Source organism: Pseudonaja textilis, chromosome 2 (assembly GCF_049901715.1).
Source record: "Pseudonaja textilis isolate UNSWEBS1 chromosome 2, rPseTex1.2, whole genome shotgun sequence".
Classification (NCBI taxonomy): domain Eukaryota; kingdom Metazoa; phylum Chordata; class Lepidosauria; order Squamata; family Elapidae; genus Pseudonaja; species Pseudonaja textilis.
The window spans coordinates 21,874,816-21,898,535 of NC_141991.1; the positions used below are offsets into that span (position 1 = coordinate 21,874,816).

Genomic DNA, 23,720 nt, shown 5'->3' on the forward strand with positions numbered 1-23,720 from the left:
AATGAATGTGCCTCTATTCCTGCGGGAGACGTTTCGGTCTCCTTCGCTGCCGTAATGGATAACACTTTATCCGCCGCCTGGCGTGTTGCGAATACCTCAACAATAATAATTTAAAAAGAGGGTTAAGAAGATCCCTCGCGCTCACCCGGGGGAGGGGCGTGTTGGAACGGGCCATCCAGTGCGGAAGTGGAGAACTTTGTTTGGTGGAGGCCACTTCCGCTTCCGTTTTCTGGACCAGGTCTCGGGGGCTGCAGCGGCTGCTAGTCTCTCTTTGCTGCCATGGTGAGCGGGCGGAGGGCTTTGGAGGGACCGAAGGCGACGCGGGCGAGCGGGAGTCGGGGTGGGCTTGACGATATGGAGGCCTGCCTAGGGTCAAAAAAAAAGCGGCGGGCGGGCTGGAGGTGGGTAGAGAGAGCGGTCCATGGCGAGGCGGGATGGGAGCGGAGGCGGCAGGAGAGAGAGAGAGGCGAGGCGAGGCGAGGTTCGGCCGGGATCGAAGACCGGATCGCCGGATCCCGCGTTGGGATCGGAGGCAGGGAACCCCGGGAAAGGAAGCCCGCCTCTGTGGTTTTGGAAAGCGCTGACGTCAGAGAGAGGCGGGGGGAGAAGATCTCTGCTGGACGGGAAAGGGGTGGGGGAGGAAGGGGGAGGATTGGCAAAGGACCCGGGGGGCTGAGGATCTCCCCAAATCAGTGACCCCTGCTTTCTCCTCCCCCCCATTTTTCTTTCCTACAGACAGCCACTCTGCGCCCTTACCTCAACGCAGTGCGTGCCACCCTGCAGGCTGCCTTGTGCCTGGAGAACTTCTCCTCCCAGGTGGTAGAGAGGCACAACAAACCCGAGGTGGAAGTCAGGTCTGTGCCTGAAGGTTCAGTGTGGGGGGGGGGGGGAGGAGAGAATGGGATGGGACGCCAATCTCCTGCCCCCCCCTCCAAAAAAATCACTTTCCGTGCACAGCAGCTATATAGATATTTTCTATTTTTAATCCTGTTCTTTTCACGCCTCTCAAGGGTGGTGCGCTCATTGCCGCTATAGCTGAACCTGTCCGCCTTGCTGCTGCTGGTCATTCTTTTCCTACACTTTCCTTGCACCTTTCCCACTGTTGAGGCCTTTTTCCGGAGAGTTGGGTCTCCACATAACCGCAGGGGTGTCAAACTGGTAGCCCGCGGGCCGAATGTGTCATGCGCAGGCCACGCCCCCACCTGCAAAGGCAAAACAAATATCACTATACGGCATGTGATGCGGTTGAGTTTGGCACCCGTGACATACTGTGTCCAAAAAGTTTTATCATGGCCTCGTCAGGTGTAGCTTTTCCCTCCTTCAGAAAATGGATTTGGAAATAGGCTTTTAAAATAAGAATACAGGTAGTCCTCAGCTTACGACCACAATTGAGTCCAATGTAGCTAAGTGAGAAATTTGTTAAGGGTGCTTCACCCCGTTTTACAACTTTTCTCGCCACATTTGGTCCTTGAATTGTTGCAGTTGTTAAATTGGTGATACGGTTGTTAAGTGAATCTGATTTCCCCTTTGGCTCTTGGTTGTCAGAAGGTCACAAAAGGGATCACATGACTCTGGGACACTGCAACCATCATACATGTGAGTCAGTTGTCTAGCATCCAAATGTAAATCACGTGACTGTGGAGAGGCTGCAATGGTCATACTTGTGAAAAATGGTCATAGGTCATTTTTTTCAGTGCCATTGTAACTTTGGTCACTAAGTGAACTGTTGTAAATTGAAGGCTATGTGTATCCACCCTAATTTATCAAAGCTGCACATGCAAGCCTAAGGGGCAGTTAAGGTCAAAGCTATTTAAAGGTATTTTAATTTAATTTAAAGGTATTTAATAGTTATTTAAAACTATTAAAGATAAAGGGAGGTAGTTTGGTCTAATGGTTAAGGCACCAGGCTACAAACCAGGAAACTCTGAGTTTTAGTCCTATCTTAGGCCTGAAAGCTGGCTGGGTGACTTTGGACCAGTTGTACTCTCAGCCTAAGCCACTTCATAGGGTGGTTGTGAGGAAAAGCAGAGGAGGAAAGAGTATTGGGCATGTTGGCTGCTACTTGTATTTTAAAAAGATAGGGTATAAATGTATAGAGAATAGATGGACAGAAATTTGATAGCATGGGAAATTGTGAAAACAGCTTGGAAGTGTCAAAATGAATGGCACGTCCTATATATTGTCATGGAACCAGAGAAAGAATGTTCAATTAATTTGTTGGACTAATTTTTTAGTATAAAGAATCTCGGCACATCTTTCACTTTTGTTCTCTTGTCCTACACTTTCTGAGGTTTCTCATAGTACTGTATCATACAATCATACCCCGCAAAATACTTCTGGAAATTGTAAAAGCTATTTTATTTATCTTGAGCTTTGGAGTCTGTTAGTTCACCAATAAGGTTATATTTTATTTTTTATTTTTGTTTTGCTTCTGTTTATGGTCTGCTTCATTTTACGGTTGCAATAGCTTTCAGCCTAATATTCATGGTTTCTATATTGTTATATATTATACTGTCCTATTGGGATACTGCCTCATACCACTGCTTAGTTCCAAATTAGTGATTCTTAAATAAACCTTTGGCTCCTGGTGTAACCACAGGTCATGAATGGCTGCTGCTGATATAAAATGGCTTATCAGCTTATACATTTCCTTCGCACCTTCCTCAGCATTGCCTTTATTTCTTTTTGTAAATACTATATGGATAGTTCTTTGAGCATTACCTGGCACTTAAAAAAATACAGTGAACTCATGTTACAATTATCTCAGCTCCAGCCAGTCTGTCTTTTCTTTTCCTACATTGAATTTATGGATTAATGTGTGTTGCATTTTAATAGATATAAAACAGTATTTTAGGTGACATAAAAACATTAACTGTGCACCCATCTGAGGAAATCTAGTCTACATGCATCACATGACAAGCCTAGTCAATATTGGACTCACTAATTTTCCTGCAATAAGTTCAGCTAACAAATTATGGAATGTACCATTTATGGGCTATTGCCATTCTGGCATGACAGACATTAATTCATTAAATATCTAGATAACTAAAATGTATCTGAGGTGGTTTTCAAATTTCAAACATGGGACCATAAGATACAGTGATGGTTATTATTATATTCCAGAGGTCTCCAAACTAGGTTACTTTAAGACTTGTGGACTTCAACTCCCAGAATTCCTCAGCACAATTCTGGGAGCTGAAGTCCGTAAGTCTTAAAAGTTGTCAAGTTTGGGGGCTCCTGATATATCCTATTAGTGAAAGTTGTTGACCAAGCTTCAGAATATGAGTTGCTATAGAACACAAGCCAGACAGTGTTAGGGACCCATTTTTTGCTTGGGGGCTTCCCATGTAGTGTGGCCTCAGTAGAAATATGCTGCACTGCTCTCATTTATTAGAACTTTTATTTACTTAAGTTGACACAAATAGGGAAATATTAGATGGAATCAGTGTAAAAAAATCCTCCTGTATAAATCTATGGAGTATTTTTGCTGCTTTGCTGTTGGATCTGAAGTGATATACTGTATAAGTGCTGCAGAAACAACCGTTTCTTTTACTAGCTCAATCTCCATTCTGTCCCACCCCTATATTATACGGTACTTCATGTCTTGATCATATTGCTTACATTTTTCCATTTGTATTTTCTGTATTTCCTTTCGAAGACTTTTTGAGGCCTTTTAGCTCACCCGAACCCTCATCATAATCCCTTCCCAATTAGCATAAAATAGTTGCTCTGTGTGGGTTCCTATCCAGTCCCGTCCTGACACTTCATAGATTTCACTTGCAGATTGTTCCTTAAAACATTCTTGTAGCATCTTCAGGCACATAGAATATATTAGTTATAAGCTCTACCAAGAAAAGGAGTACAATGACGAAGGCCTATAGTTCAGCAGGAAAAGCCCTTCCTTAAAAAACCAAATTGGCAAATGGACCAATGGCCTGATTTAATAGATGAGAGCTTTATTTTTGTAAGATTCACTACTTTCCTCTGTCTTTTTGAAACACAGTTCCTCAAGATAATTTAGGAATCTGGCTAACTATATGTCTTGCAATAGTTTTCTGTAAAATTGTGTTAATTAATCAAATGTTGTAAGGCTGTTGCTGCTGCATACGGACGGTTTCCATCCATTTTACTTGGACTTGTTTAGCTGTTTATAATTAGAGCTGGAAACATTTGTTAAGGTTTTGTGTCTGTATTTTGGAGCAGTTATAGGATGTCCCTGGAAATCTGTGCAAATTACTGTGCGTTTTAGAATGCAGTCACCTGCAGTTAGAGAAAAGTGATCCAACAACCTATTTGAAATTGTGTAAAGAGGAAGCTCTGTAATTCTGGATTGCCAAGAATATGCTTGTAGTTCAATTTCAAGAAACTGAATCACGAGAGTAAAAGTCTAGGCAAATATTTAAACAGTCTCACATGTGAACCAGATTCTCACATGTGAACCAGATTAGTAATATCAAAATGCAAATAGGGCTAAATGCAAATAGAGCATTGCAGTTGGAATGGTTGCATTAGGTGGTAATATCAAAGGCAGCAGTGTTTCTATCTTGCAAGCAGTAATAGAGCTCTGATTATCTCTTGCTGCTTCCATCGCCCACCTAGTATCAGCTGTATAGATTTGTGTTCCCTGTTCTTTCTCTTCTTTTCTTAGAGGGCTTCTATTTTGTAACAGAGTTTTCAACAATATCCTGGCATATCAGAACGTTGGTTTAATTTTTCCTAATAGATAAATAGGTATTTGATTTTCCCTCTAGATCAGGGGTTCCCAACCTGGGGTGCTCGCACCCCCTGAGGGTGCGAGACGATATTCCAGGGGGTGCGAGAAAAGTCCAAGTAAATAATTGGATATTGGCTATATGTTGGCATTTTTATTTATTATGCAATGGATTAACTTTGTTTTCATTTTAGAGTTAAGTATCGTTATTCAGTGGCCGTCACATACATAGCTGAAAAGATTCAATCCTACCATTTATTTAACGCCTTCAGTAGTTCCTAAAAGTCAAAATTTTAGGGGGTGCGAGGTTCGAGTGAAATTTCTTTAGGGGTACGGGGCGAAAAAAAGGTTGGGAACCACTGCTCTAGATAATCTTCACACCGTGCTGCTTTTCCCCATATTTGTTGGCAGAGGGCTGTAATGGCCTTTTATTGTTTCTATGCCAGCCTCCTGGGAGATCATCCATCCCTTGGGGCTTTCCTTTTTGCCACCTGTTTTATAGCTCATCTGACTTTCTCCTCAAGCACCAGGAACTCATCCTCAATTAGAAGAGTTGCTGGTCAAATTTGCAGAGGGTACCACGCTGGGGGGAATTGTTAACACTCTGGAAGATAGATTCAGGATTCAGAAGGATCTTGACAGACTAGAGCCATGGACTGTGTCCAGTAAGCTGCAGTTGAGTAGTGAGAAAAGCAAGGTCCTGCACTTAGGCAGGAGAAGCCAAATGCACAGGTATAGAACAGGCAGCACCTGACTCAACAGTAGTAACTAGGAGAGGGATCTAGATGTCCTAGTACAGGGGTCTCCAACCTTAGCAACTTTAAGACTAGCGGACTTCAACTCCCAGAGTTTTGCTGGCTGAGGAACTCTGGGAGTTGAAGTCCGCTAGTCTTAAAGTTGCTAAGGTTGGAGATCCCTGTCCTAGTGGACCACCCCTTAAGTATTGGGCAACAGCGTGCTCCAGCTGCCCAAAAAGCCAATGCAGGCCCTAACAGATTGCATTAACAGAGGGATAGCATCAAAATCACAAGACCATAGAGTATGGCTCTAGTGAGGCTTCCAGTTTTGGTTCTTGAGGGGGCAGTCATAAAAGAGACGGGGTTTGACTTGTTCCCCAAGGGCAGAATAAGAAGCACTGGATGGAAGCTTGTTAAAGAGACATCCCACCCGGAATGAAGGGGAAATTTCTTGACACTGAGAGGCGTTAAACAGTAAAACAGCTTGTGTCCCAGAGTCGTAGGTGTTCCATCGCTGGAAGTTTTCAAGAAAAGATTGGACAACCGTCTGTTTGGGATGCTATAAGGACTCCTCCCTTGGCTAGGAGATCTCCCAGATCCCTTCCAGCCCTGTGATTCTTCTTCTTCTCAGATGGGAGAGTTGGCCTTACACAATTATTCTGCATAATCCTTCCTTTTTTTTTTTAACATTATGATCCGTTATTAACTCTCTTTCGTGTTCCCACGATTTCTCTGAATTGCTTAAACAGATCTCTTGTTCTTCACAATCTTTTACTTTCTGCAGTCTGCACTCAAATATACTGCCTTATCTCTCCTTATTGGTTCGGTGAAAGTTTTCATTAAATTCTCTGGTTTTCCCGGGATCTCCTTTGGCTTCTGCCACTTTTCTCTCCGTAGCTATGCCTGTGGCCTCGTTTGATAGCTAGCCTTGTTTCCTGGCTCTTGTTATATGCTTTCTTCTACCTTCATCATTTAAAAACACTTCGTCTTACCACAATTCTTCATGTTCTCTATACCTAGATCCAGGTCTTTAAATCTGTTTCTAGCCTGAATCTTGTGCTGTTCTGGGTTCTACATTGTATCTCATTAGGATTTGATCTTTTCTGGTTCCCCCCCTCCCCCAATCTGATGTATACTCTAATTAGTGCATCATGGTCTGATCCACAGTCAGCACCCAGAGTGTTTTAAAATTCAGCATAGAGCTTTTCTTGCTGTTGCTATGTAAGACGTCAGGTATTTATTTATTATGATGTTGTTCAGAGAAAGCAGAGCTGCGTAACTCATTCTTTGCATCGGTCTTCACTCAAAAAGAAGCGATAGTCTACCCTACCGAAAACATAACTGTAAAAAAGAAAAAAGTGTAAAGCCATCTTTCCTGTCGCTGAAATAATGTGCTATGCAACCCACGGCCCATTTTACATACAGCAGCCTATCAGCTAGTGTTCTGCATCACTGATGGTTTTTGGTATCATTTTCATCACGAGAAGCACATTTCACATTGGTGGGTTTGGAAGTAGGATGAGTGGGATGAGGACTGGTTACAGGGGTATGTTAAAATATATCCAGAGGATGGAGTGTATGGGCCTCTGTATTGCCCGGTCTCTGGTGTAAAAATGTCTTCCTTGGTTTGCAGAAGCAGCAAAGAACTCCTCTTGCAGCCTGTGATCATTAGCAGGAATGAGAAAGAGAAAGTCTTAATTGAAGGTTCTATCAACTCTGTGCGAGTTAGCATTGCTGTGAAACAGGTAAGTCACACGTGTTACAGGTGAGGTGCTTACTGCAGCTTATGCTGGAGAAAAGACTCATGGATTCCTATTTTCCTTCGGCAGGCTGATGAGATTGAGAAAATCCTATGTCACAAATTTATGCGGTTCATGATGATGAGAGCAGAAAACTTCTTCATTTTACGTCGGAAACCAGTTGAGGTGGGAAATATAGAGTCACTGTTGTCCTCTAAGTGTGCAATTCTGTTGACAGTAGTGGTAGTACCAACATATGGGTTATTTCACATCTTAAGCTTTCCAGCAGGCCTAAAATTTCAGTGTGCCTTTTTAAGGCATATTTAAATCAGTAACAATAACTTTTTTTCACAAAATCAAATAATGTGGCTTTATTACACTGTTTGTATCTCTGATTTGGTCTGTTTAACTGTGAATGAATTTTGGGAGACTTGGTTTTTGTGCTAGCTGTCAGGATAATGTCTGTTATACATATACTTGGAAAAAAATAGATTGAGGTTGAATAATAAACTAAACAAATAAATATTGCATAAGTGGTAATGCTTCCTTACTATTAAGTTGAATATTTTCTCTGCTCTCTTGATTCTTTTTCAACTGTAGAACATCTTATGTAGATAGCATAGACTGATTTCAAATATTATTATGGCATACTTTACTTCTTATGCACAAGAAGTCTTTAGATCCCACCCCCCCACCCCCCCAAAAAGGCTAGATTATTTTAATCAATGCTAAATCAATAGTCGACGGTATAGAAGAATTAATGGCCGAGTCCTGGCTTCACTGATGCTAATAATTTGCTATATGTTTTTTTTCTTTTTAGGGCTATGACATCAGCTTCTTGATCACAAATTTCCACACAGAGCAGATGTACAAGCACAAGCTGGTGGACTTTGTCATTCATTTTATGGAGGAAATTGACAAGGAAATCAGTGAAATGAAGCTGTCAGTCAATGCTAGGGCCCGCATTGTGGCAGAAGAGTTCCTTAAGAATGTAAGGGCTTATTAGACACCTTATAGCCGTGTTGGTAAACCTATGGCATGCATGCCGGAAGCGGGACGCAGAGCCAATTCTGCCGGCACGCGAGAGCTCGCCCGGAAATGCCCTACTGCGCATGTGCGCATGCCTCTGCCTCCCGACAACTGATTGTCGAGTATGGCGTGCATGCATGGGGGGCAGGGGTGTGTGGGAGATGTGGGGGGCCGGCACACATTGCCTTCTGGGTGCTGGCATATAAGCCCGCAGGCAATTATCAGCTGAGCAGCCAAAAAAGGTTATCCACCACTGCCTTATAGAAATGATGTCCAAATAGTATGTCAAAAGTCATCAGTCTCTTGTGGCTATTTATTAGGCAGGACTTAAATTATTTAAATGGAAGGTGGAGTTGTGGTCTTTTACAACCTTTAGAATTAAGAAGGGCTTTCCCACCCACCCCCAATATTATCTGTGAGCGTGGGAGTCCTAAATTCAAATCCCTCATCTAAAGGCTTATCACACAGTCTGAAATGAATATGTTCTGCACCAATTTACCATTGAGAATTATTTATTACAGGATGAAAAAGTAGTGTTATATAAAATGAGTTGAAATTTGTGTTTCATTTGTGGAAAAGAATTCTAGTGGGGATCAAATTGTTCCTTGTAGAATGTTATGCTCCATATGGTATGAATATGAGTGACGTGCTAGGAACAGTAAATGCGAAAGCTTTAGGAGAGAATATAATGAAAGGTGTATTTTATTCCGTTACAAAATTCAGAGCAATTTGTGTCTTGCTGATAAGATATTTTCAAACTGCGTTCTGCAAACCCTGGGGTCCTGGGGAAAGATTAAAGACAACAAAGAGATTTGCTCAAATATAGTTGAGTAGGGCATCCATAGTCATTTTTCTAACACACTATAACAGGAAAAAGGAGTAACTGAGAGGAACAGGGGGAAGAGCTGTCACCTAGGCAACAGTCAAGACCATAGGATTCTGAGTCTGGGACAGAACTATAATTTGAGAAAATGTCTCAAACAAAAAAAGCCTCCCTAGTTCTCGCAAAGAAGGAAGGAGGGAGAAAACACAGATTTGCAAAGTTCTGTTACCATCATCTTATTGGCCTGCATGACTTTGGTTTCCTAGACTAGTGTACCCTAAACAGGTGACAGGTAGTTCTCTACTGATGAGAAAAGGGACTTATGACCTGGTTCTGAAGTTCTGGTGTTTGGAGCCCTCCGCAGCCACGTGGTCAGACATCTGGTGCTGGGCAACACAGCTGCATTTATGGACATTTTTCAGCTTCCTGGGATCCTGTGACCATATTTTAGGACAGTTTTGTGGAATGCAACACTTTCGGTTTTCAGCAAATCAACAACAGTAGCAAACGATTGATTACTGTGGCAATCATTTAATGACCACAGTGATTCATTTAAAGACTAGTGCAAAAAGGTCATAAAATGGGTCAGACGTGGCTATTAAATGACCCTTAAGACCTACAACCATGATGGACAAGCGCCACTACAGTCATATGTTGAGGACTACCAGTACTATGAAAAGAGTAGGCCTAGTTCCCCATGAAGAAGCTCCGTCAGCTACTGTTTTGTGGATTATGGTTCAAGGATTTATTTATTTTTGGAACAAACAGGTTTTGCGGTACGGAAGTTTGAAAAGCGCTTAGACTTAGAATAATTTTATTATCGCTCTGAGTGTACACTAATTGGCATATATTAAAATAAAATTTCATTGCATACAGCTCTCAAAGGGTCTCCACCTCTAATATACACTACATAAGCATGATTAAAATACAAAATTATGCATATACTCACATATATGATATGGTGAAACAACACAGTCTAGTTCGGATGTACACATGTACATGGCGAGAGAAACAAATCTTGCGAGTTTACCAGACAGATGGCATAGGGAACAAAACTGTCACAGAATGTGGTAGTCCTGCTAGAAATATTTCCAGACCTCCTCCCAGAGGGGAGCAACAGAAACAGACTGTAAAATGGGTGTGGGGTCCCTAACAACGCTTCGAGCTCTGAGCATGTAGCGCTTATAAGCAGTATCCTGAATGACGGGGAGCGAGCTTCCTATAACCTTGGCTGTCCTTACCGCTCTCTGTATGGACTTTCTATCGGAGACACTGCTGCCACCAAACCAAACAGTGATGCAGTTTGTTATAACGCTCTCAGTCACTCTCAGAGTGGCCAGGACAGAAGGAGAAAGATATACCCTGCTGTAGGATACTGTTCTAAAAACGGCAGTGATAATACTGCGGGGTACCTCTGTGAGAAGACATGGATGGTGTTTGGTTAATTTGTATTATATGAGCAATAGTAATAACAGTTTTGAATTAACTGGTTTCTTTTTGTTCCCTTCCCAGTTCTAGACCAAGGGCTGGAATCCACAGCTTTGCTTTCTCATCCTCTCTGCCCCGCGACCTTAGGGCGGCTCCAGAGAGGCCACAGCTCAGGAGTGAAATGAGAAGCGGCTAGACCTGCAAGGGCTGCCCCAGCTGTTCACCGTTCTCGCCAGTGTGCCCGGGGTCGGGAGGAGGGGAGGGTGCTTTTTAATATTTTTGAAACAAAAAACTGTGCTTGTATAAGATTGTGTTGACTTGATATTCTTCCTCTTCTTTTTTTTTTTTTAAATACACGATCACTTGCTGTAATTTGTCTCCCTGAATGTACTAGCGGAGAAGGTGGGATTGGTTGCTCTAGCAACCCTCTGCAGAAGTTGCCAGGGGAGTTCCGGCTCGGCGATGTGCATACAAAGATTGCCTGCAATCGCTGACAAAAAGGAAGGGAAAAAAAATAAAAATAAAACCCTGCCATTTTTCTGTACTGTGGGGACCAGGCGGGGGGGGGGGGGGAAAGAGAGAGAGAGAGAGAGACCTGGACCATTTCTGTCACTTGATGAATTGATAGGCAGGCTTGGAGCCTTTTTTGTTCAGAGGTGCTTTGCTGGATGACTACCGTGGTCCACCTTCCTAGTGACGTGTAAGGGCCATCAGGATGGCAGGCAAGTTGGGTGTTGTAAGTGGCAACCCTTTTGTGCCAAGTCGCTCCATAACCTGGAGAAAGTGCTCTTTCCCTGTCCATCTTTTCCCCATTCCCGTAGGGATCAAAGCATTCGGAAGACTGCACTGCCTCCTGATTCTACCCTTGGTTTCCCTTTCCATACCTGTGCCAGAAGGAACTAGGGGGTGGGGAGGGGTGGGGGAAGGGAGGGAGGGAGGGGAGGGGGCCAGGCCAGGCATCAGCTGAATGGGACGGAGCTGGAATCTGTAACTCTTCTTTCTTTTTTGCTATGGCACTTGCTGTATCTTTCTTACTTTAACCTATTAAAGCCTTTTTGTCTTTGCCTCCTGAAGTGAGAATTCTTGTCTAGCTTTACTGGCATTTCTTACGCATTTCCATCTTGCCCCAAAAGGTGCTTTTTTCCAAAAGGCGATGTTTCAAACTTTTTTTGCGGATTTTTTTTTTCTTCCTTTGAAAACGTTTTACTTCTCATCCAAGGAGTTTCCTCAGTTCTGTGAATCGGAACGGAAGATGCTTCTTGGAGGAGAAGTGAAACGTTTTCAAAGGGGGAAAAAAAAAACCCCTGCAAAAGTTTGAAACGTTGCCTTTTGAAAAAGCGCCTTTGGGACAGCCATGACTTCTTGGATGATTGAGACTCTCCAGAGACATTTCCATCTTGCCAAGCTATCTGGGAAGGGTTTCGAATTTCTGCTTGTGTCACAATGGCCTAATAGGCCACAAAGAGAGGAATGCAGAATTATGTTGGCATCTTTGTGGCTTTGTTTTTTGCATTGCTCAAGGAAAGCAAATCAGTTCTGTAGACTTTTTCACTGTTATATTATCATTATAAGTGTGTGCCCCTCTCATATCCAGCCCAAATTCCAAAAAAAAAAGAAAAAAAAGACACGAGATTATCTGTTTGTGAGTGCCTATGTTTGAAATAAGAATGGTTTTAACAAGTTGGCTTTGCTATACCTTTTCCTAATATTTAGAAACAGGGAGTTTACAGTTCGATTTTCTCTTCCTACTGGCTTGCAGTGATACTTTCGTGGTATGGTTTCAATAGTACAGTACCTTTTTTCTGAATAAGATCAAGGCATTGTTGGTATTTAGAAAGTTTTAAACAATGAAATAACTTAAGTCACTGGCGAAGCTCTTGAGTAACAAGTAGATGATCCCTTCCCCGCCTCATTCTTGAAAAGATACAAATAAAAACCAACAAACTCTTACTTCAAACTTTTCTCTCTAACACTATTCCCTCACCCAAAGTCATCTGTTGTCTTGACAAATTATAAAGTGAATCGGTTTATGATATTCCCTTCCTTCACATAAAAAGCTGCCTTGATCATTCCTCAGTTCAGCTGCTATTGCAGTTTAGAGACTGTAATCAGTAAAAAGAAGGTGAGGGTTGTTTTGATCTGATGCACTGCTGGCAAAGTGCATGCATTACATATTATGTGTGGGTGTTTCATATTCAAGAGGAGGAAATTTACTTCAAACGTCCATGTGTCCTAGCAGGCATGGCCAATTGTGAGGAATTCTTGCAACTGCCAGCAACATTTATGTAATCACAGGTTCTCCACCCATGGTCTAGATCAGGCCTGTCAAACTGGCAGCCCGAGGACCGGATATGGCCCATGTAGGCCACTGCCACCCTGGCTCCGCAAAGGCAAAAACCATTGTGATACATCAAAATACGGCCCGCGATGCAATCAGGTTTAACACCCATGGTCTAGATCAGGGGTGTCTAACTCAAATTTCATTGAGGGCCACATCAAGGTTGTGTTTGACCTCGGGGGCCGGAGTGGGCATGGCCAGCTTGATGTCACTCGTGTTGGGGGTCCCTGTGGTGGCCCGAGTGCTCTGCCAGAGAAAACGGGCCTCCAAGCTCCAGTTTTGGCTGCGATGGCCTCCTGCAATCCTCTGCCAGCAAAAATGGCGCTTGGGGGAAGCATGTGTAGCTCTCACGAGCTCTGTTTTTGCTGGCAGAGGCACCGGGGGCCGATCTTTTGGTGTTTGCAAAGTGGCCTCGTGGACCAGATTTAAGCATCACACAGGCTGGATCCAGCCCCAGGCCTTGAGTTTGACATCCCTGGTCTAGATCATCGAATGTCATATCTACAACCTGTTGCCCCCGGGTATTACACATAAAGCCTTTTACCTCACATTTTTTGCAATCTTATTGGGTGCCAGGATGACTATAAGAACTCACGGCTGAGGTATTCCTGGTTTACTTTACTCAGCTGGGTCTGGTTCCAGTAGGTCTCACCATAAACAGTGCCCACTCTAGCAGTGTGCCTTCTATAAATCTATGGATAATAATACCAAAATAAAGGCATTATTCCCATCCTTTGGAAGAAATGTAGCAGGCGTCTCCTCAGTTTTGGATTAAATGATTCTGGAAGCAGAAACACAAGAGAAAGAAATAGAAGTTTGGCCCATGAAATGGTTCTGGTGCCTTCTGATGTCATAGCTAAGATACCTTGAACACTCTGTAAGTTCCATGTAGTTGACTCAACAATACCTTTCATCCTCTTTGAAGGTAGTCCTCAAGCTTTAGGGGGCTTGTTTGCTAATGAGCCATAAACAGTCTCACAGGATCCCCTTTGAATTGCATATGCTCTGGACCTGAACATCCTTTTCTGCTTGCTTTGCTTTGATCACAATTCAAGACAGAAATGTGAAATGATTCATCCAAGCTAGCAGGGTAACCGGATGAGAGCAGCATGTTAGGGAAATGCTAGCAAACTCACTTTTGGGATGTTAATGTTTTAAAATACTACCCTCATGAAGCAAGAGAACTACTTACAGCGGCATCCAATCAACAAAGGAACTTGGTTAGTGTGATTTTTTTTTCATAATTTACCATAAAACCTTGCAGAAATATCCAGATGTTTTTTTTTTAATAATCTGTATACACAAGCAAATGGAGGAGGTGGACTTCTTGGATTAAGTCCTTTTGTAATAGAATGCAGTGTAGGAAGAAAATCCAGATGCAGTTCCAAGCCGGGAATAAAATGGAGGCTACTTAAGAAAGAAAAGTTTATTGATGAGCAGAAGTCACCTACAGCATGTGGTTCTGGGACAGCTGATAAAACGGTTGAATGAGTAGATGGATCTTTATAGGTTTCCGAAGTTTGAACTGTTCTGGGGATTGTGCAATGAAGGGCCTTGTGTCTTTTGGTATTTCAGTGGTGGGTTAATTTTATTATGTCTTAAAAAGTCACGTCCTGTCCTTAGAATTTGGCCTGGGGTGTGTGCAAATTCGTAATCCCATCACCTGGAGCTGAAGGTGTTTTGTTTGTGAATAGATTGGCCCAGTGTTTCTTAATGGACACAAAATATCCATCTCTAAAGATTTCAAGCATCTGCTGGGGGCTGTTTTACTATGCAGGAAACTGGGGCTGCTTTCTGTCTTTAAGAGCACGTTTCTCCATTTCTCCTTTGGGGAAATATAATATTCTGCCTCTTAATATTCCACAAAATATTTCATTCTTCTAGGAGTGGGGGACTTCCCACAGCAATTAATGAGAAGACCCTTTTCTTAGCTGGCGTTCAACCAGGCTGATAGATTTCCATCCTAGTTTGTTAAGATCTCTGTCTCTACTTATTTTATTTATTTATTTATTTATTTATATTTATTAATTTTGTCAATCGCTTACAAGATAATAGGTCTAAGTATATACATAGTTATGAATACATGAAATGGGTACATATAAGAAAAATAAAAGAAAAATAAAAGAAACAATAGGATAGGGACGGTAGGCACGTTGGTGCACTTGTGCACGCCCCCTACAGACCTCTTAGGAAAGGGGTGAGGTCAATAGTAGACAGTCTAAGGTTAAAGTTTTTGGGGTTTGTGGAACTACCCACAGAGTCAGGTAAAGTATTCCAGATATTGACCACTCTGTTGCTGAAGTCGCATTTCCTGCAATCAAGTTTGGTGCAGTTTACCTTGAGTTTGTATCTATTGTGTGCTTTTGTGTTGTTATAGTTGAAGCTGAAGTATTCACTGACAAGTAAGTCATTGCAATGTATGATTTTATATACCATACTTAGATCAGACCAAAGACAGCATACTTAGGAATGGATTTATCTGATGCGACTTTCCTAAGGGGTGGCTTACAGATCACACAAAGTCAAGGCCATCCAGTCATCATTTCACCTTGTCCCCTGCGTACCCACACATACACTCTCTCTCTCTCTCTCTCTCTCACACACACACACACACACACACCCTTGGGACATCTCCCTCGAGTTTTACTTCCTCCACACGCATCTGCTCCAAGGCATGTCCAGTTGTTTTCGACATCCTTGCATCACTCTCTGCTCACAACAGAATACCCTATATCACCAGGCTTGAGATTTTGGGCTTGGACAACTTTGAACTACGCCGCCTATGGTTAGACTTAAGCATAGCACACAAAATTATCCGCTACAATGTCCTACCAGTCAATGACTACTTCAGCTTCAACCACAGCAATACAAGAGCACACAACAGATACAAACTCAATGTAAACCACTTCAAACTTGATTGCAGAAAGTACGACTTCAGCAACAGAGTGGTCAATGTCTGGAATGCGCTACCTGACTCTGTTGTTACATCCTCTAACCCCCATGCCTTTAACCTTAAACTATCCACTATTGACCTCACCCCATTCCTAAGAGGTCTGTAAGGAGCGTGCATAAGTGCACCATCCCTGTCCTATTGTCCCCATTTATTCATACCTACCTCCTGTATTCTTACTCATGTTTATACTTATATCTATTATCTTGTAAGCTATTGACAACTCAAATCAAATAAATAAATAAAATAAAAAAAAATCACCCTCTTGCCAGACAGGTGGTCACTCGGAATGGGCCTGCTCTCCTCTTTTCCTTTTGGGCTCGTTTCACCCAAATACAGTATAAACAAGATCATCAGTCACCCAAAAGGAAGGGTGGGCAGGAAGTGGGAAGGGTCTGCGTGAGAAAATGCAGGACCCTTAAAAAGGGGCTTCCCCGCATTGTCCATGGTGCCATTGATTGATCCGGAAGAGGGTAAGTGGTGTCAAAAGAGGGGCATCGCCTTTTTTCGGTGTGTGTGTGTGTGTGAGCGCGTGAGCGCGGGCTTGGGAGCTCCTAGTTATGAAACGTGCTTTCCCCCCCTCAAACCCTCTCCAATCATTGCAATGATTTTCCGGTGTACCGGAATGCATGATGCGTTCTGCCCGAGCGCGATCATAATTAAAACAAAAACATCCATTAAAATGGGGAGAGGGCAAGTAAGCCTCCTCCCCCGCCCAGCGACATCTACCCGGGCGCTCTTAGTTTCCATAGAAACTCCAAACAGCCTCCAGGGAGTTATCTATGGGGAAGGAGCTGTCCGGATCCGGATCGGCGGGAAAGTGGGAGTCAGCCTCGGAATCCCGTCCCCGGCGGTTCGTATTGCCTTGAGAGGTGGGCGTGGGAGGGGCTCGAGGTTGCGGGACGCTGGCGAAGGACCCGGGACACTTTTGGAAAGGCAGAAGGTCCCAGCCTGCGCTAAATAGATCCATCTCTTCTCTCGTTTCCATCTCGTCTTTGGCGTCGGGAAAAGTGCCCTTTACACATGCTCAGAGGCGCTCTTCCCATGTCTGTCATGCAATGCAAACGGTCGGGGTTTTGAATCCCGGTTCAAAGCCGTGGTTTCGTGCACGAGAGGAATTGGGCGTTCGTCCGAATGTGGTGCCTTATTGTTACGTGCATAGTGTAGGAGATGGACGATGAGTAAAATTCCCAGCTACGGAGAGTTGGTGTGTTAACCATTAAGCAGACAAAGCACCTGCTTAGGGCACCAGGCCCAAAGGGGGCACCACAAAGTTGAGAATATGGCTTCCTTTGTACAGTGTGTACAAAGGAGGGAGTGGGGCGCCAAGATTTGTCTGTGCTTAGGGCACCAGTGAGCCTTAAATCCACCACTGGCTATGAAAATGGTTTCAATTTTGGAGGTGGGAACAAGGCCGGATAATAATTCAGTAGCTGGGGTTGGGGGGAGAAATGCATTGGCATGAGGAAGTGCAGGACACAGGTACTTGGGACAATTAAGGCGAGCTTCAGGTTGTTGGTGTGAGGTTCAAATTGTTTTGCAAACTGTCCTCAGCTCTCATGTGATTACCGTGATAGTAATTTTTTTTTTACCCTAGAGCAAAGGAAAAATCGTGAAAAAACATCTGTTAATAAAAAAAGAATCTAGCGCAAATACGATGAATTTAGTTGGGGCACCCATGCAAAGCTGTTTTGACAATCTGTCAACGGCTGTGGTGGGTGTTAATTTCCTACATGTGTCTCTTTTTTTTACAAGTTCAGGGTGGTGTAGATGACAATCACCCCTCAGTTTTGCTCACAATAATCCTCAATCTTGGTTAGATTGAGGGGCAGTGATTGGCTCAGAGTTGCCCATTGGGTTCTGTGGTTCTGTGGGTTCTGTGAAATCTGAATCTTGGTTTACTTGGTCTCAGTCAAGCTTTCTAACCATCACACCTCAATGGCAGCCAGGAATAATCTAAATATCCTTGGACCTAGAAGTGTCTTGCTTACAACAGGGCTTTTTCAAAAACATTCTTTTATGGAGCTCTGGTTCACAACATTTTAATAGTTGTAAATGCTCCAACACTGGAAGTTTTAAAGAAGTAATTGAACAACCAGTTGTCTGAAATGGTATACGGTTTCCTGCCTAAGCGGGGGGTTGGACTAGAAGACCTCCAAGGTCCCTTCCAACTCTGTTATTCTGTTATTCTGCCATTGAAACCGTTCCTTTGTTTTGGGAACATTGCCACTTGTTATTCTATTCTAATAGGAAATGAAGCCAGGTTTGGTGTAGTGGTAAAAGCACCAAGCTTGTAAACGGGGAGATTGTGACTTCTAATCTTGCCTTAGGCACGAAGTCAGCTGGATGTCTTTGGGCCAACCAACCACCAGAAGATTATGAGTTCTAGTCCTGCTTTAGGCACGAAAGCCCAGGTGGGTGACTTTTAGCCAGTCACTTTCTCTCTTGGCCCTGTTAAAGAAGAAGGGAACAATGGCAAACCTTTCCAGAAAAGAAAACCTTGCCAAGAAAACTGCAAGGAGTAGCCAATGGTGGGATTAATTTTGTTTTTACTATTGGTTTTGTGGGCGTGGCTTGGTGGGCATGGCAGGGAAGGATACTGCAAAATCACCATTCCCTCCCCACCCCACTAACCTGCTTTCCAGCTCTGTTCTCCTGTACAGGGCAACAAAAGAAGACCCAGCCAATCAGCTGGGACTCAGGAGGTGGAGCATAGATGGGGGCGGGGCCAGTCAGAGGTGGCATTTGCCAGTTCTCCAAACTATCAAAATTTCCGCTACCGGTTCTCCAGAACTGATCAGAACCTGCTGAATATCACCTCTGGGAGTAGCTCAGGCAGTCAGCAAGGAGTCAAAAACTGACTTGAGGACACCATTAGTCCTTGATTTACAACAGTTCATTCAAAGTTACAACGGCACTGAAAAAGTGACATGACCGTTTTTCATGCTTACGATTCCCCAATGGTCACGTAATCAAAATTCAGACCCTTGGCAAGTGATTCGTATTTATGACGGTTGTAGCTTCCCAGGGTTCACATGATCCCCTTTTGCAACCTTCTGCAAAGTCATTGGGGGAAGCCAGATTCACTTCACAACCGGGTTACTGACTTTAACAACTGCAGTGATTCACTAAACAACTGTGGCAAGAAAAATCATGAAATGGGGCAAAAATCACTTAACTGTCTTGCTTAGCAACATACATTTTGGGCTCAACTGTGGTTGTAAGTCGAGGATACAGACACACACAGACAAAGACAAAAACAGTGAGTAGCTGCCTCAATTATAAGGCAGATTGCGCTGACCCTAAGTGAAATATGGGGTAAGTCAGGTGGAGAAATTAGATAGCACATGGTTACGATGAGCTGTCACTTTTTCCTTTCCAGGTGGCTGTGCAGTGCGCCATGACTGACGTACCTGGTAATTGTGAGTTGCTGTACAGACGGTGGATCTGGCACCTAGAATATGCAGGTCAATTGAGAAAATAGCGTGTGCAAAATATTATGTTTATACGTAGCATTTTGGTGTCATGAATTGAAGGTATCATTTATCTAGGCCATCAAGTACTTGGTTCCTGTTCTAAATTAAAAAAAATCAATGACAGATGGTGGCACTTTTGCATGAAAACATCTAGCACAGAATAGTTTGCTATCTCTCTAAATAATTGTATCATGTATAATTTGATAGATAAATAAATACTGAGTCACTTCTGGTGAGATGGGCAACTATATAAATTTGAAAAATAAGGTTATTTCTACTATCCAGCTGCTATTGTAATTACAAATGTTTTCCTAACACTCAAACATAATTTACTTTCAGTGATTTGAGTGCCATTGCTATTACTTAATGCTCTTTTAATGAACTACATTCAATATCTTATTTATAAAACAGGCATTAGTACATAGCAATAAAAATATTGCAGTCATTCATTCATTCATTCATTCATTCATTCATTCATTCATTCATTTTAATCAAACACCATCCTACTGGCAATATCATTTACATTTCTTTATGTGTACAGGTAACTTAGACTTACTTCTTGTTGTTTCATGACCATTAGAAGTTACAACAACCTTGTTTGGTGCTTTATGGTTCATAAGTGCTTTACTTGTGGCCACTGTAAAACATGTTGACCCCCCCCCCAGTCACATGACTGCATTCTGTTGAAAGGCTGGAAAAATGCCTTTCTTCTGAGGATTTGATTTTCCTGCTGGGAGAGCTCTGGTGCAAGGATACAGACAACTGCTTGAAAGCTGAATCTTTTTATTTTTCAGGAAGGCGAGAGATAGCAAGAAGTCTGTGTTCCTGGGGCTAGGTAGCTTTGTATGATAAGCCCCTGATTTTTATACTTTTTTTTCTCCTTTTGTGTGTGAGTGCTTGTGTTTGTATTTCTTAATGTTTTAAATCCTGTCAGGGGTTGTCTTCATTTCCGCCGGAGGGTAAACTCTGCGGGGTGGTTTGATTGGATTATCAGTTTCGTCCTAATGTTTTCTTATATTTGTTTTGTGGCAATCTCCTGTCTGTTTCCTTTGCAATATATTTTGTGTCTTTTGTCTGTTTGTTTTGCTGATTTGGAATGTTTTCTTTTCTTGTTTCCCTAGTTTTCTTAATTATTTGGGCTTTTGTCGAAGGGGCTTCTTTAATACCTTTATTTGATTCCTTTTCCTATGCAAGTTTGTTTTATGGCTGGCTTTGTTCCCTTTGGGCTTTTCCTGCTTGGGTGACACCATTGTCACCGTGAAGTTTCCTTTCCACAATTCTTTGTAATCTATTTATATTTAGGACTGGCTGCCAAGTACTCTGTGATCATCTGATTGTGAGTCGCGATCTTCTCTACTGGCTTCCCCAGAAAGTCAATGGGAAAGTTGGAAGAGAAGTTGCAAGCTGCTGCCACTTGCTGAAAGGACTCCTTATCTCTTGAGTCTGCCTGAAAGAGCTATTGGCTGAGGGGAGCTGACATTCTTCCATGGGGTAGAGAAATGAAGGTTGGGAACTTGCTCCCTACTCCACCATGCCCAGGAGGCTTCAGTCAGTTATAGGGCTCCATAAGGAGCGTAATCTCAGCCAGTGATCTGGATGATCGTAGTCATCCGAGGTACTGCTGGCGGGTGCCGATGCACACGGAGCCCGACACATAAATTGCAAGAACCTTCCATATGATTATGAGAATGTCACTCACTTACAGAAAGTCCGTGCCTTGCATTGGTTGGGTGTATCTGTCAGTAGCTGCAGAGCAGGGGCGTTAAACTCAATTTCATTAAGGGCCGCATCAGGGTTGTGTTTGACCTTGGAGGCCCGGGATGGGGATAGGCAGGTGGGTATGGCCTGGGTGGGTATGGCCAGCTGGATGTCACTCATCTCGGGGGCACCTGTGGGGGCCAAGTACTAAGAAAGGGCTTCTCTCAGACCCTCCCTCACTCTCATTATAATCTTTTTAAATACATTTTGTTGATTTTACAATTAAAACAGATCAACAACATATACATAAATGTAAGAGAAAAAGAAAATAAGAAAAGAAAAAAAAACAGAAAAGGATAGAAAACAATTAAGAACATTTTCATCTTCAACAGTTTGTGAGACCTCCTTTTTATCCTTATTTTATGCCATATACACACTTAATCCTTACATATATCTATATATCACTACTACGATTCTATCCTATCTTCTTTTGCCTTTTAGTGTTAACTCTATCTTTGGTCTATCCATTTGTACCAGCAGTTCCAGCTGTCGTAGTATATTGAAGTGTCTTTATCTTTTCATGCCAAGGTTAATTTGTCCATTTCTGCACAACTTGAAATTTTTTGAATAATCATCTCCTCTGATGGAACATGAGGCTGTTTCCAACATTGTGCAAAAGTCAATCTGGCCGCTGTCAAAATATGTAATATTATATATTTCACTTTTTTTTGTATTTGTTTATCAAAGATCCCTAATAGAAAGGACTCTGGTTTGAATTCGATCTGTTCTCTTGTCATTTCCTCCAGCCAATTTCTAATTTTCTGCCAATATTTTTGAGCTTCTGTACAAGACCACCACATATGGAAGAAAGTTCCCTCTCTTTTTTTTGCATTTCCAGCAGTTCAGACTCATATTGGAGTGCATCTTCACTAATCTCAAAGGAGGAAGGTGCCACCTATAAAACATTGTATAGGCATTTTCTTTGTATGCTACCGATTTTGTAATTTTGTTATTTCTACCCCAGACCTTTTCCCATTCTGTTATGGTGATACTACGTACTATATTCCTACTCCAGGCTATCATGTTCCCTTTAACAATTTCTTCTTCTAATTCTACCTCTAATAAATAATTATAAAATTTGGTTATTTTTTTTTTGCCTGATCCTAATAAAATTTTATCTAATTGCTGGAGTTTATTAATTCCAAATTCTTTCTTGTCCTGTTTATATCTACTTTGAATTTGAAGATATGCTTACCGATCAATTTTTAATCCCTGATCTTGAAGGTCTTGCCACGATTTCAGATTTCCTTGCGTATCCAATAGGTCCTTATATTTAATAATTTTAGTAATATCCAGATTATTTGGGTGGATCATCGCCTCCATTGTTGAGATCCAAATTGGTATTTTTAAATAGTGTTTTTTTCCGTATTTTCTTCCAATTAATCAATAATTAGGTTAGGTGTCTGTGAAAATATTTCTGGCTAGTTTTCCCAACATCTCATAAAAAAGCATGCCACCCCCTCTGTAAGTCATGGCCTTCTAAGAGTAATATTCTCTTATTGGTTAAATTCACCCATTCCTTCAACCATACTAAAGAGGCCGCACTATAATACAACTCCCAATTTGGGAGTGCCAGCCCTCCCCTGCTCTTCGTATCCTGCATTGCCTTTAAATTTATTCCAGGTTTTTTCCTTTGCCAGATGAATTTTACAGTGATTTTATTAATTCTTCAAAAAACTTTTTGTGTACTTTAATTAGAATCATCTGAAATATATAGAGGAATTTTGGAAGAATATTCATTTTAATAGCAGCAATCCTGCCTAATAGTGAAAGTTGCAGTTTGCCCCATGTTTCTAAATCCTTCTTTACCTGTTGCATTAATTTGTTATAATTGTTTTCCTTTAGTGTTTTACAATGTGCTGTCAACCATATTCCTAAATATTTAACTTTCTTTATCACTTGTATTCCCATAACTTCTTCTAGTTCTAATTTCTGTTCTCCTGTTAAATTTTTAGTCATTAATTTTGTTTTCTTCCTATAAATTTTTAGTCCTGCTACTGCTCCAAATTCTTCTAATTCATTTATCAATTTTTGTCATCTTTCTGTTGGTTCTTCAATGAAACAAATCATATAATCCACAAATGCTTGCAACTTATATTCTTCTTTCTTAACCTTTAATCCTTTTATGTCTGGGTTCTGTCTAATTCGCGTTAATAATGCTTCTAGTGATAGTATGAAGAGCAGGGGTGAGAGTGGGCAGCCCTGTCTGACTCCTTTTTCTATTTTTATTGGGCCGGTATATTCCCCGTTTATTATAATATTCGCCTGTTGTGTATCATAAATGGTTGTTATAATATTTTCAAATTTGATGCCTAAATTAAAAATATAAGTGCTATTTGTTTTTCAGGGTGGGCTTTGTAAAATTCTAAAACATATTCCTGATTTGCCCGGTCGGGAGAAATCCATTTTGGTCTTCATGTATATGCTCATTTAAAATTCTTTTTAGTCTACTTGCTATAATAGAAGTAGATATTCTGTAATCAGTATTTAGTAAAGAAATCAGCCCATAATTTTTTATATATCGGGGGTCTGAATCCTCCTTCGGGATTAGCGAAATCAATGCCCCCCCTCCATGAGTCCAGCATCCTGGCTGCCAATAAGACATCATTAAAAACTTCCACCATAAGGGGTCCTATTTGTTCTGCTGTTGCCTTGTATAGCTCCCCTGAGATCCCACCTGGTCCCGGGGATTTGTTGTTTTTCTGGTTCTCTATTGCTGATTTCAATTCGG

General features: G+C 42.0%; 2 protein-coding genes across 6 annotated transcripts in view; both read left to right on the forward strand.

Annotated features, from left to right (window-relative positions):
• Positions 1 to 148: 148 nt before the first annotated feature.
• On the forward strand, positions 149 to 11,540 carry ARPC4 (actin related protein 2/3 complex subunit 4). Its single transcript, XM_026717914.2, has 6 exons — positions 149 to 282; positions 736 to 854; positions 7,082 to 7,193; positions 7,278 to 7,373; positions 8,008 to 8,178; positions 10,552 to 11,540. Exons 1-6 carry the CDS (start codon positions 280 to 282, stop codon positions 10,555 to 10,557), a joined length of 507 nt encoding a protein of 168 aa, XP_026573699.1. The 5' UTR covers positions 149 to 279; the 3' UTR covers positions 10,558 to 11,540.
• Positions 11,541 to 15,996: 4,456 nt separating this feature from the next.
• TTLL3 (tubulin tyrosine ligase like 3) overlaps positions 15,997 to 23,720 on the forward strand; it is a 48,457-nt gene continuing 40,733 nt past the window's right edge. For 2 of the 5 annotated variants that reach the window (XM_087923487.1, XM_087923486.1), the window contains exons 1-2: positions 15,997 to 16,608; positions 19,138 to 19,222. In XM_087923487.1, coding sequence (XP_087779613.1) covers positions 16,201 to 16,608; positions 19,138 to 19,222 — 493 coding nt within the window. In that variant the 5' untranslated portion in view covers positions 15,997 to 16,200. Of the gene's footprint in view, positions 16,609 to 16,647; positions 19,223 to 23,720 lie in introns of those variants that run through there. The other 3 variants (XM_087923489.1, XM_087923490.1, XM_087923488.1) reach the window with 3 other exon arrangements.

What these genes read in the sequence shown, in the direction of transcription:
- ARPC4 (XM_026717914.2), top strand. An exon ending in TTAGCATTGCTGTGAAACAG is followed by an intron (nt 7,194 to 7,277) that starts GTAAGTCACACG and finishes TTCCTTCGGCAG; the next exon opens with GCTGATGAGATTGAGAAAAT. An exon ending in TACGTCGGAAACCAGTTGAG is followed by an intron (nt 7,374 to 8,007) that starts GTGGGAAATATA and finishes TTTTCTTTTTAG; the next exon opens with GGCTATGACATCAGCTTCTT.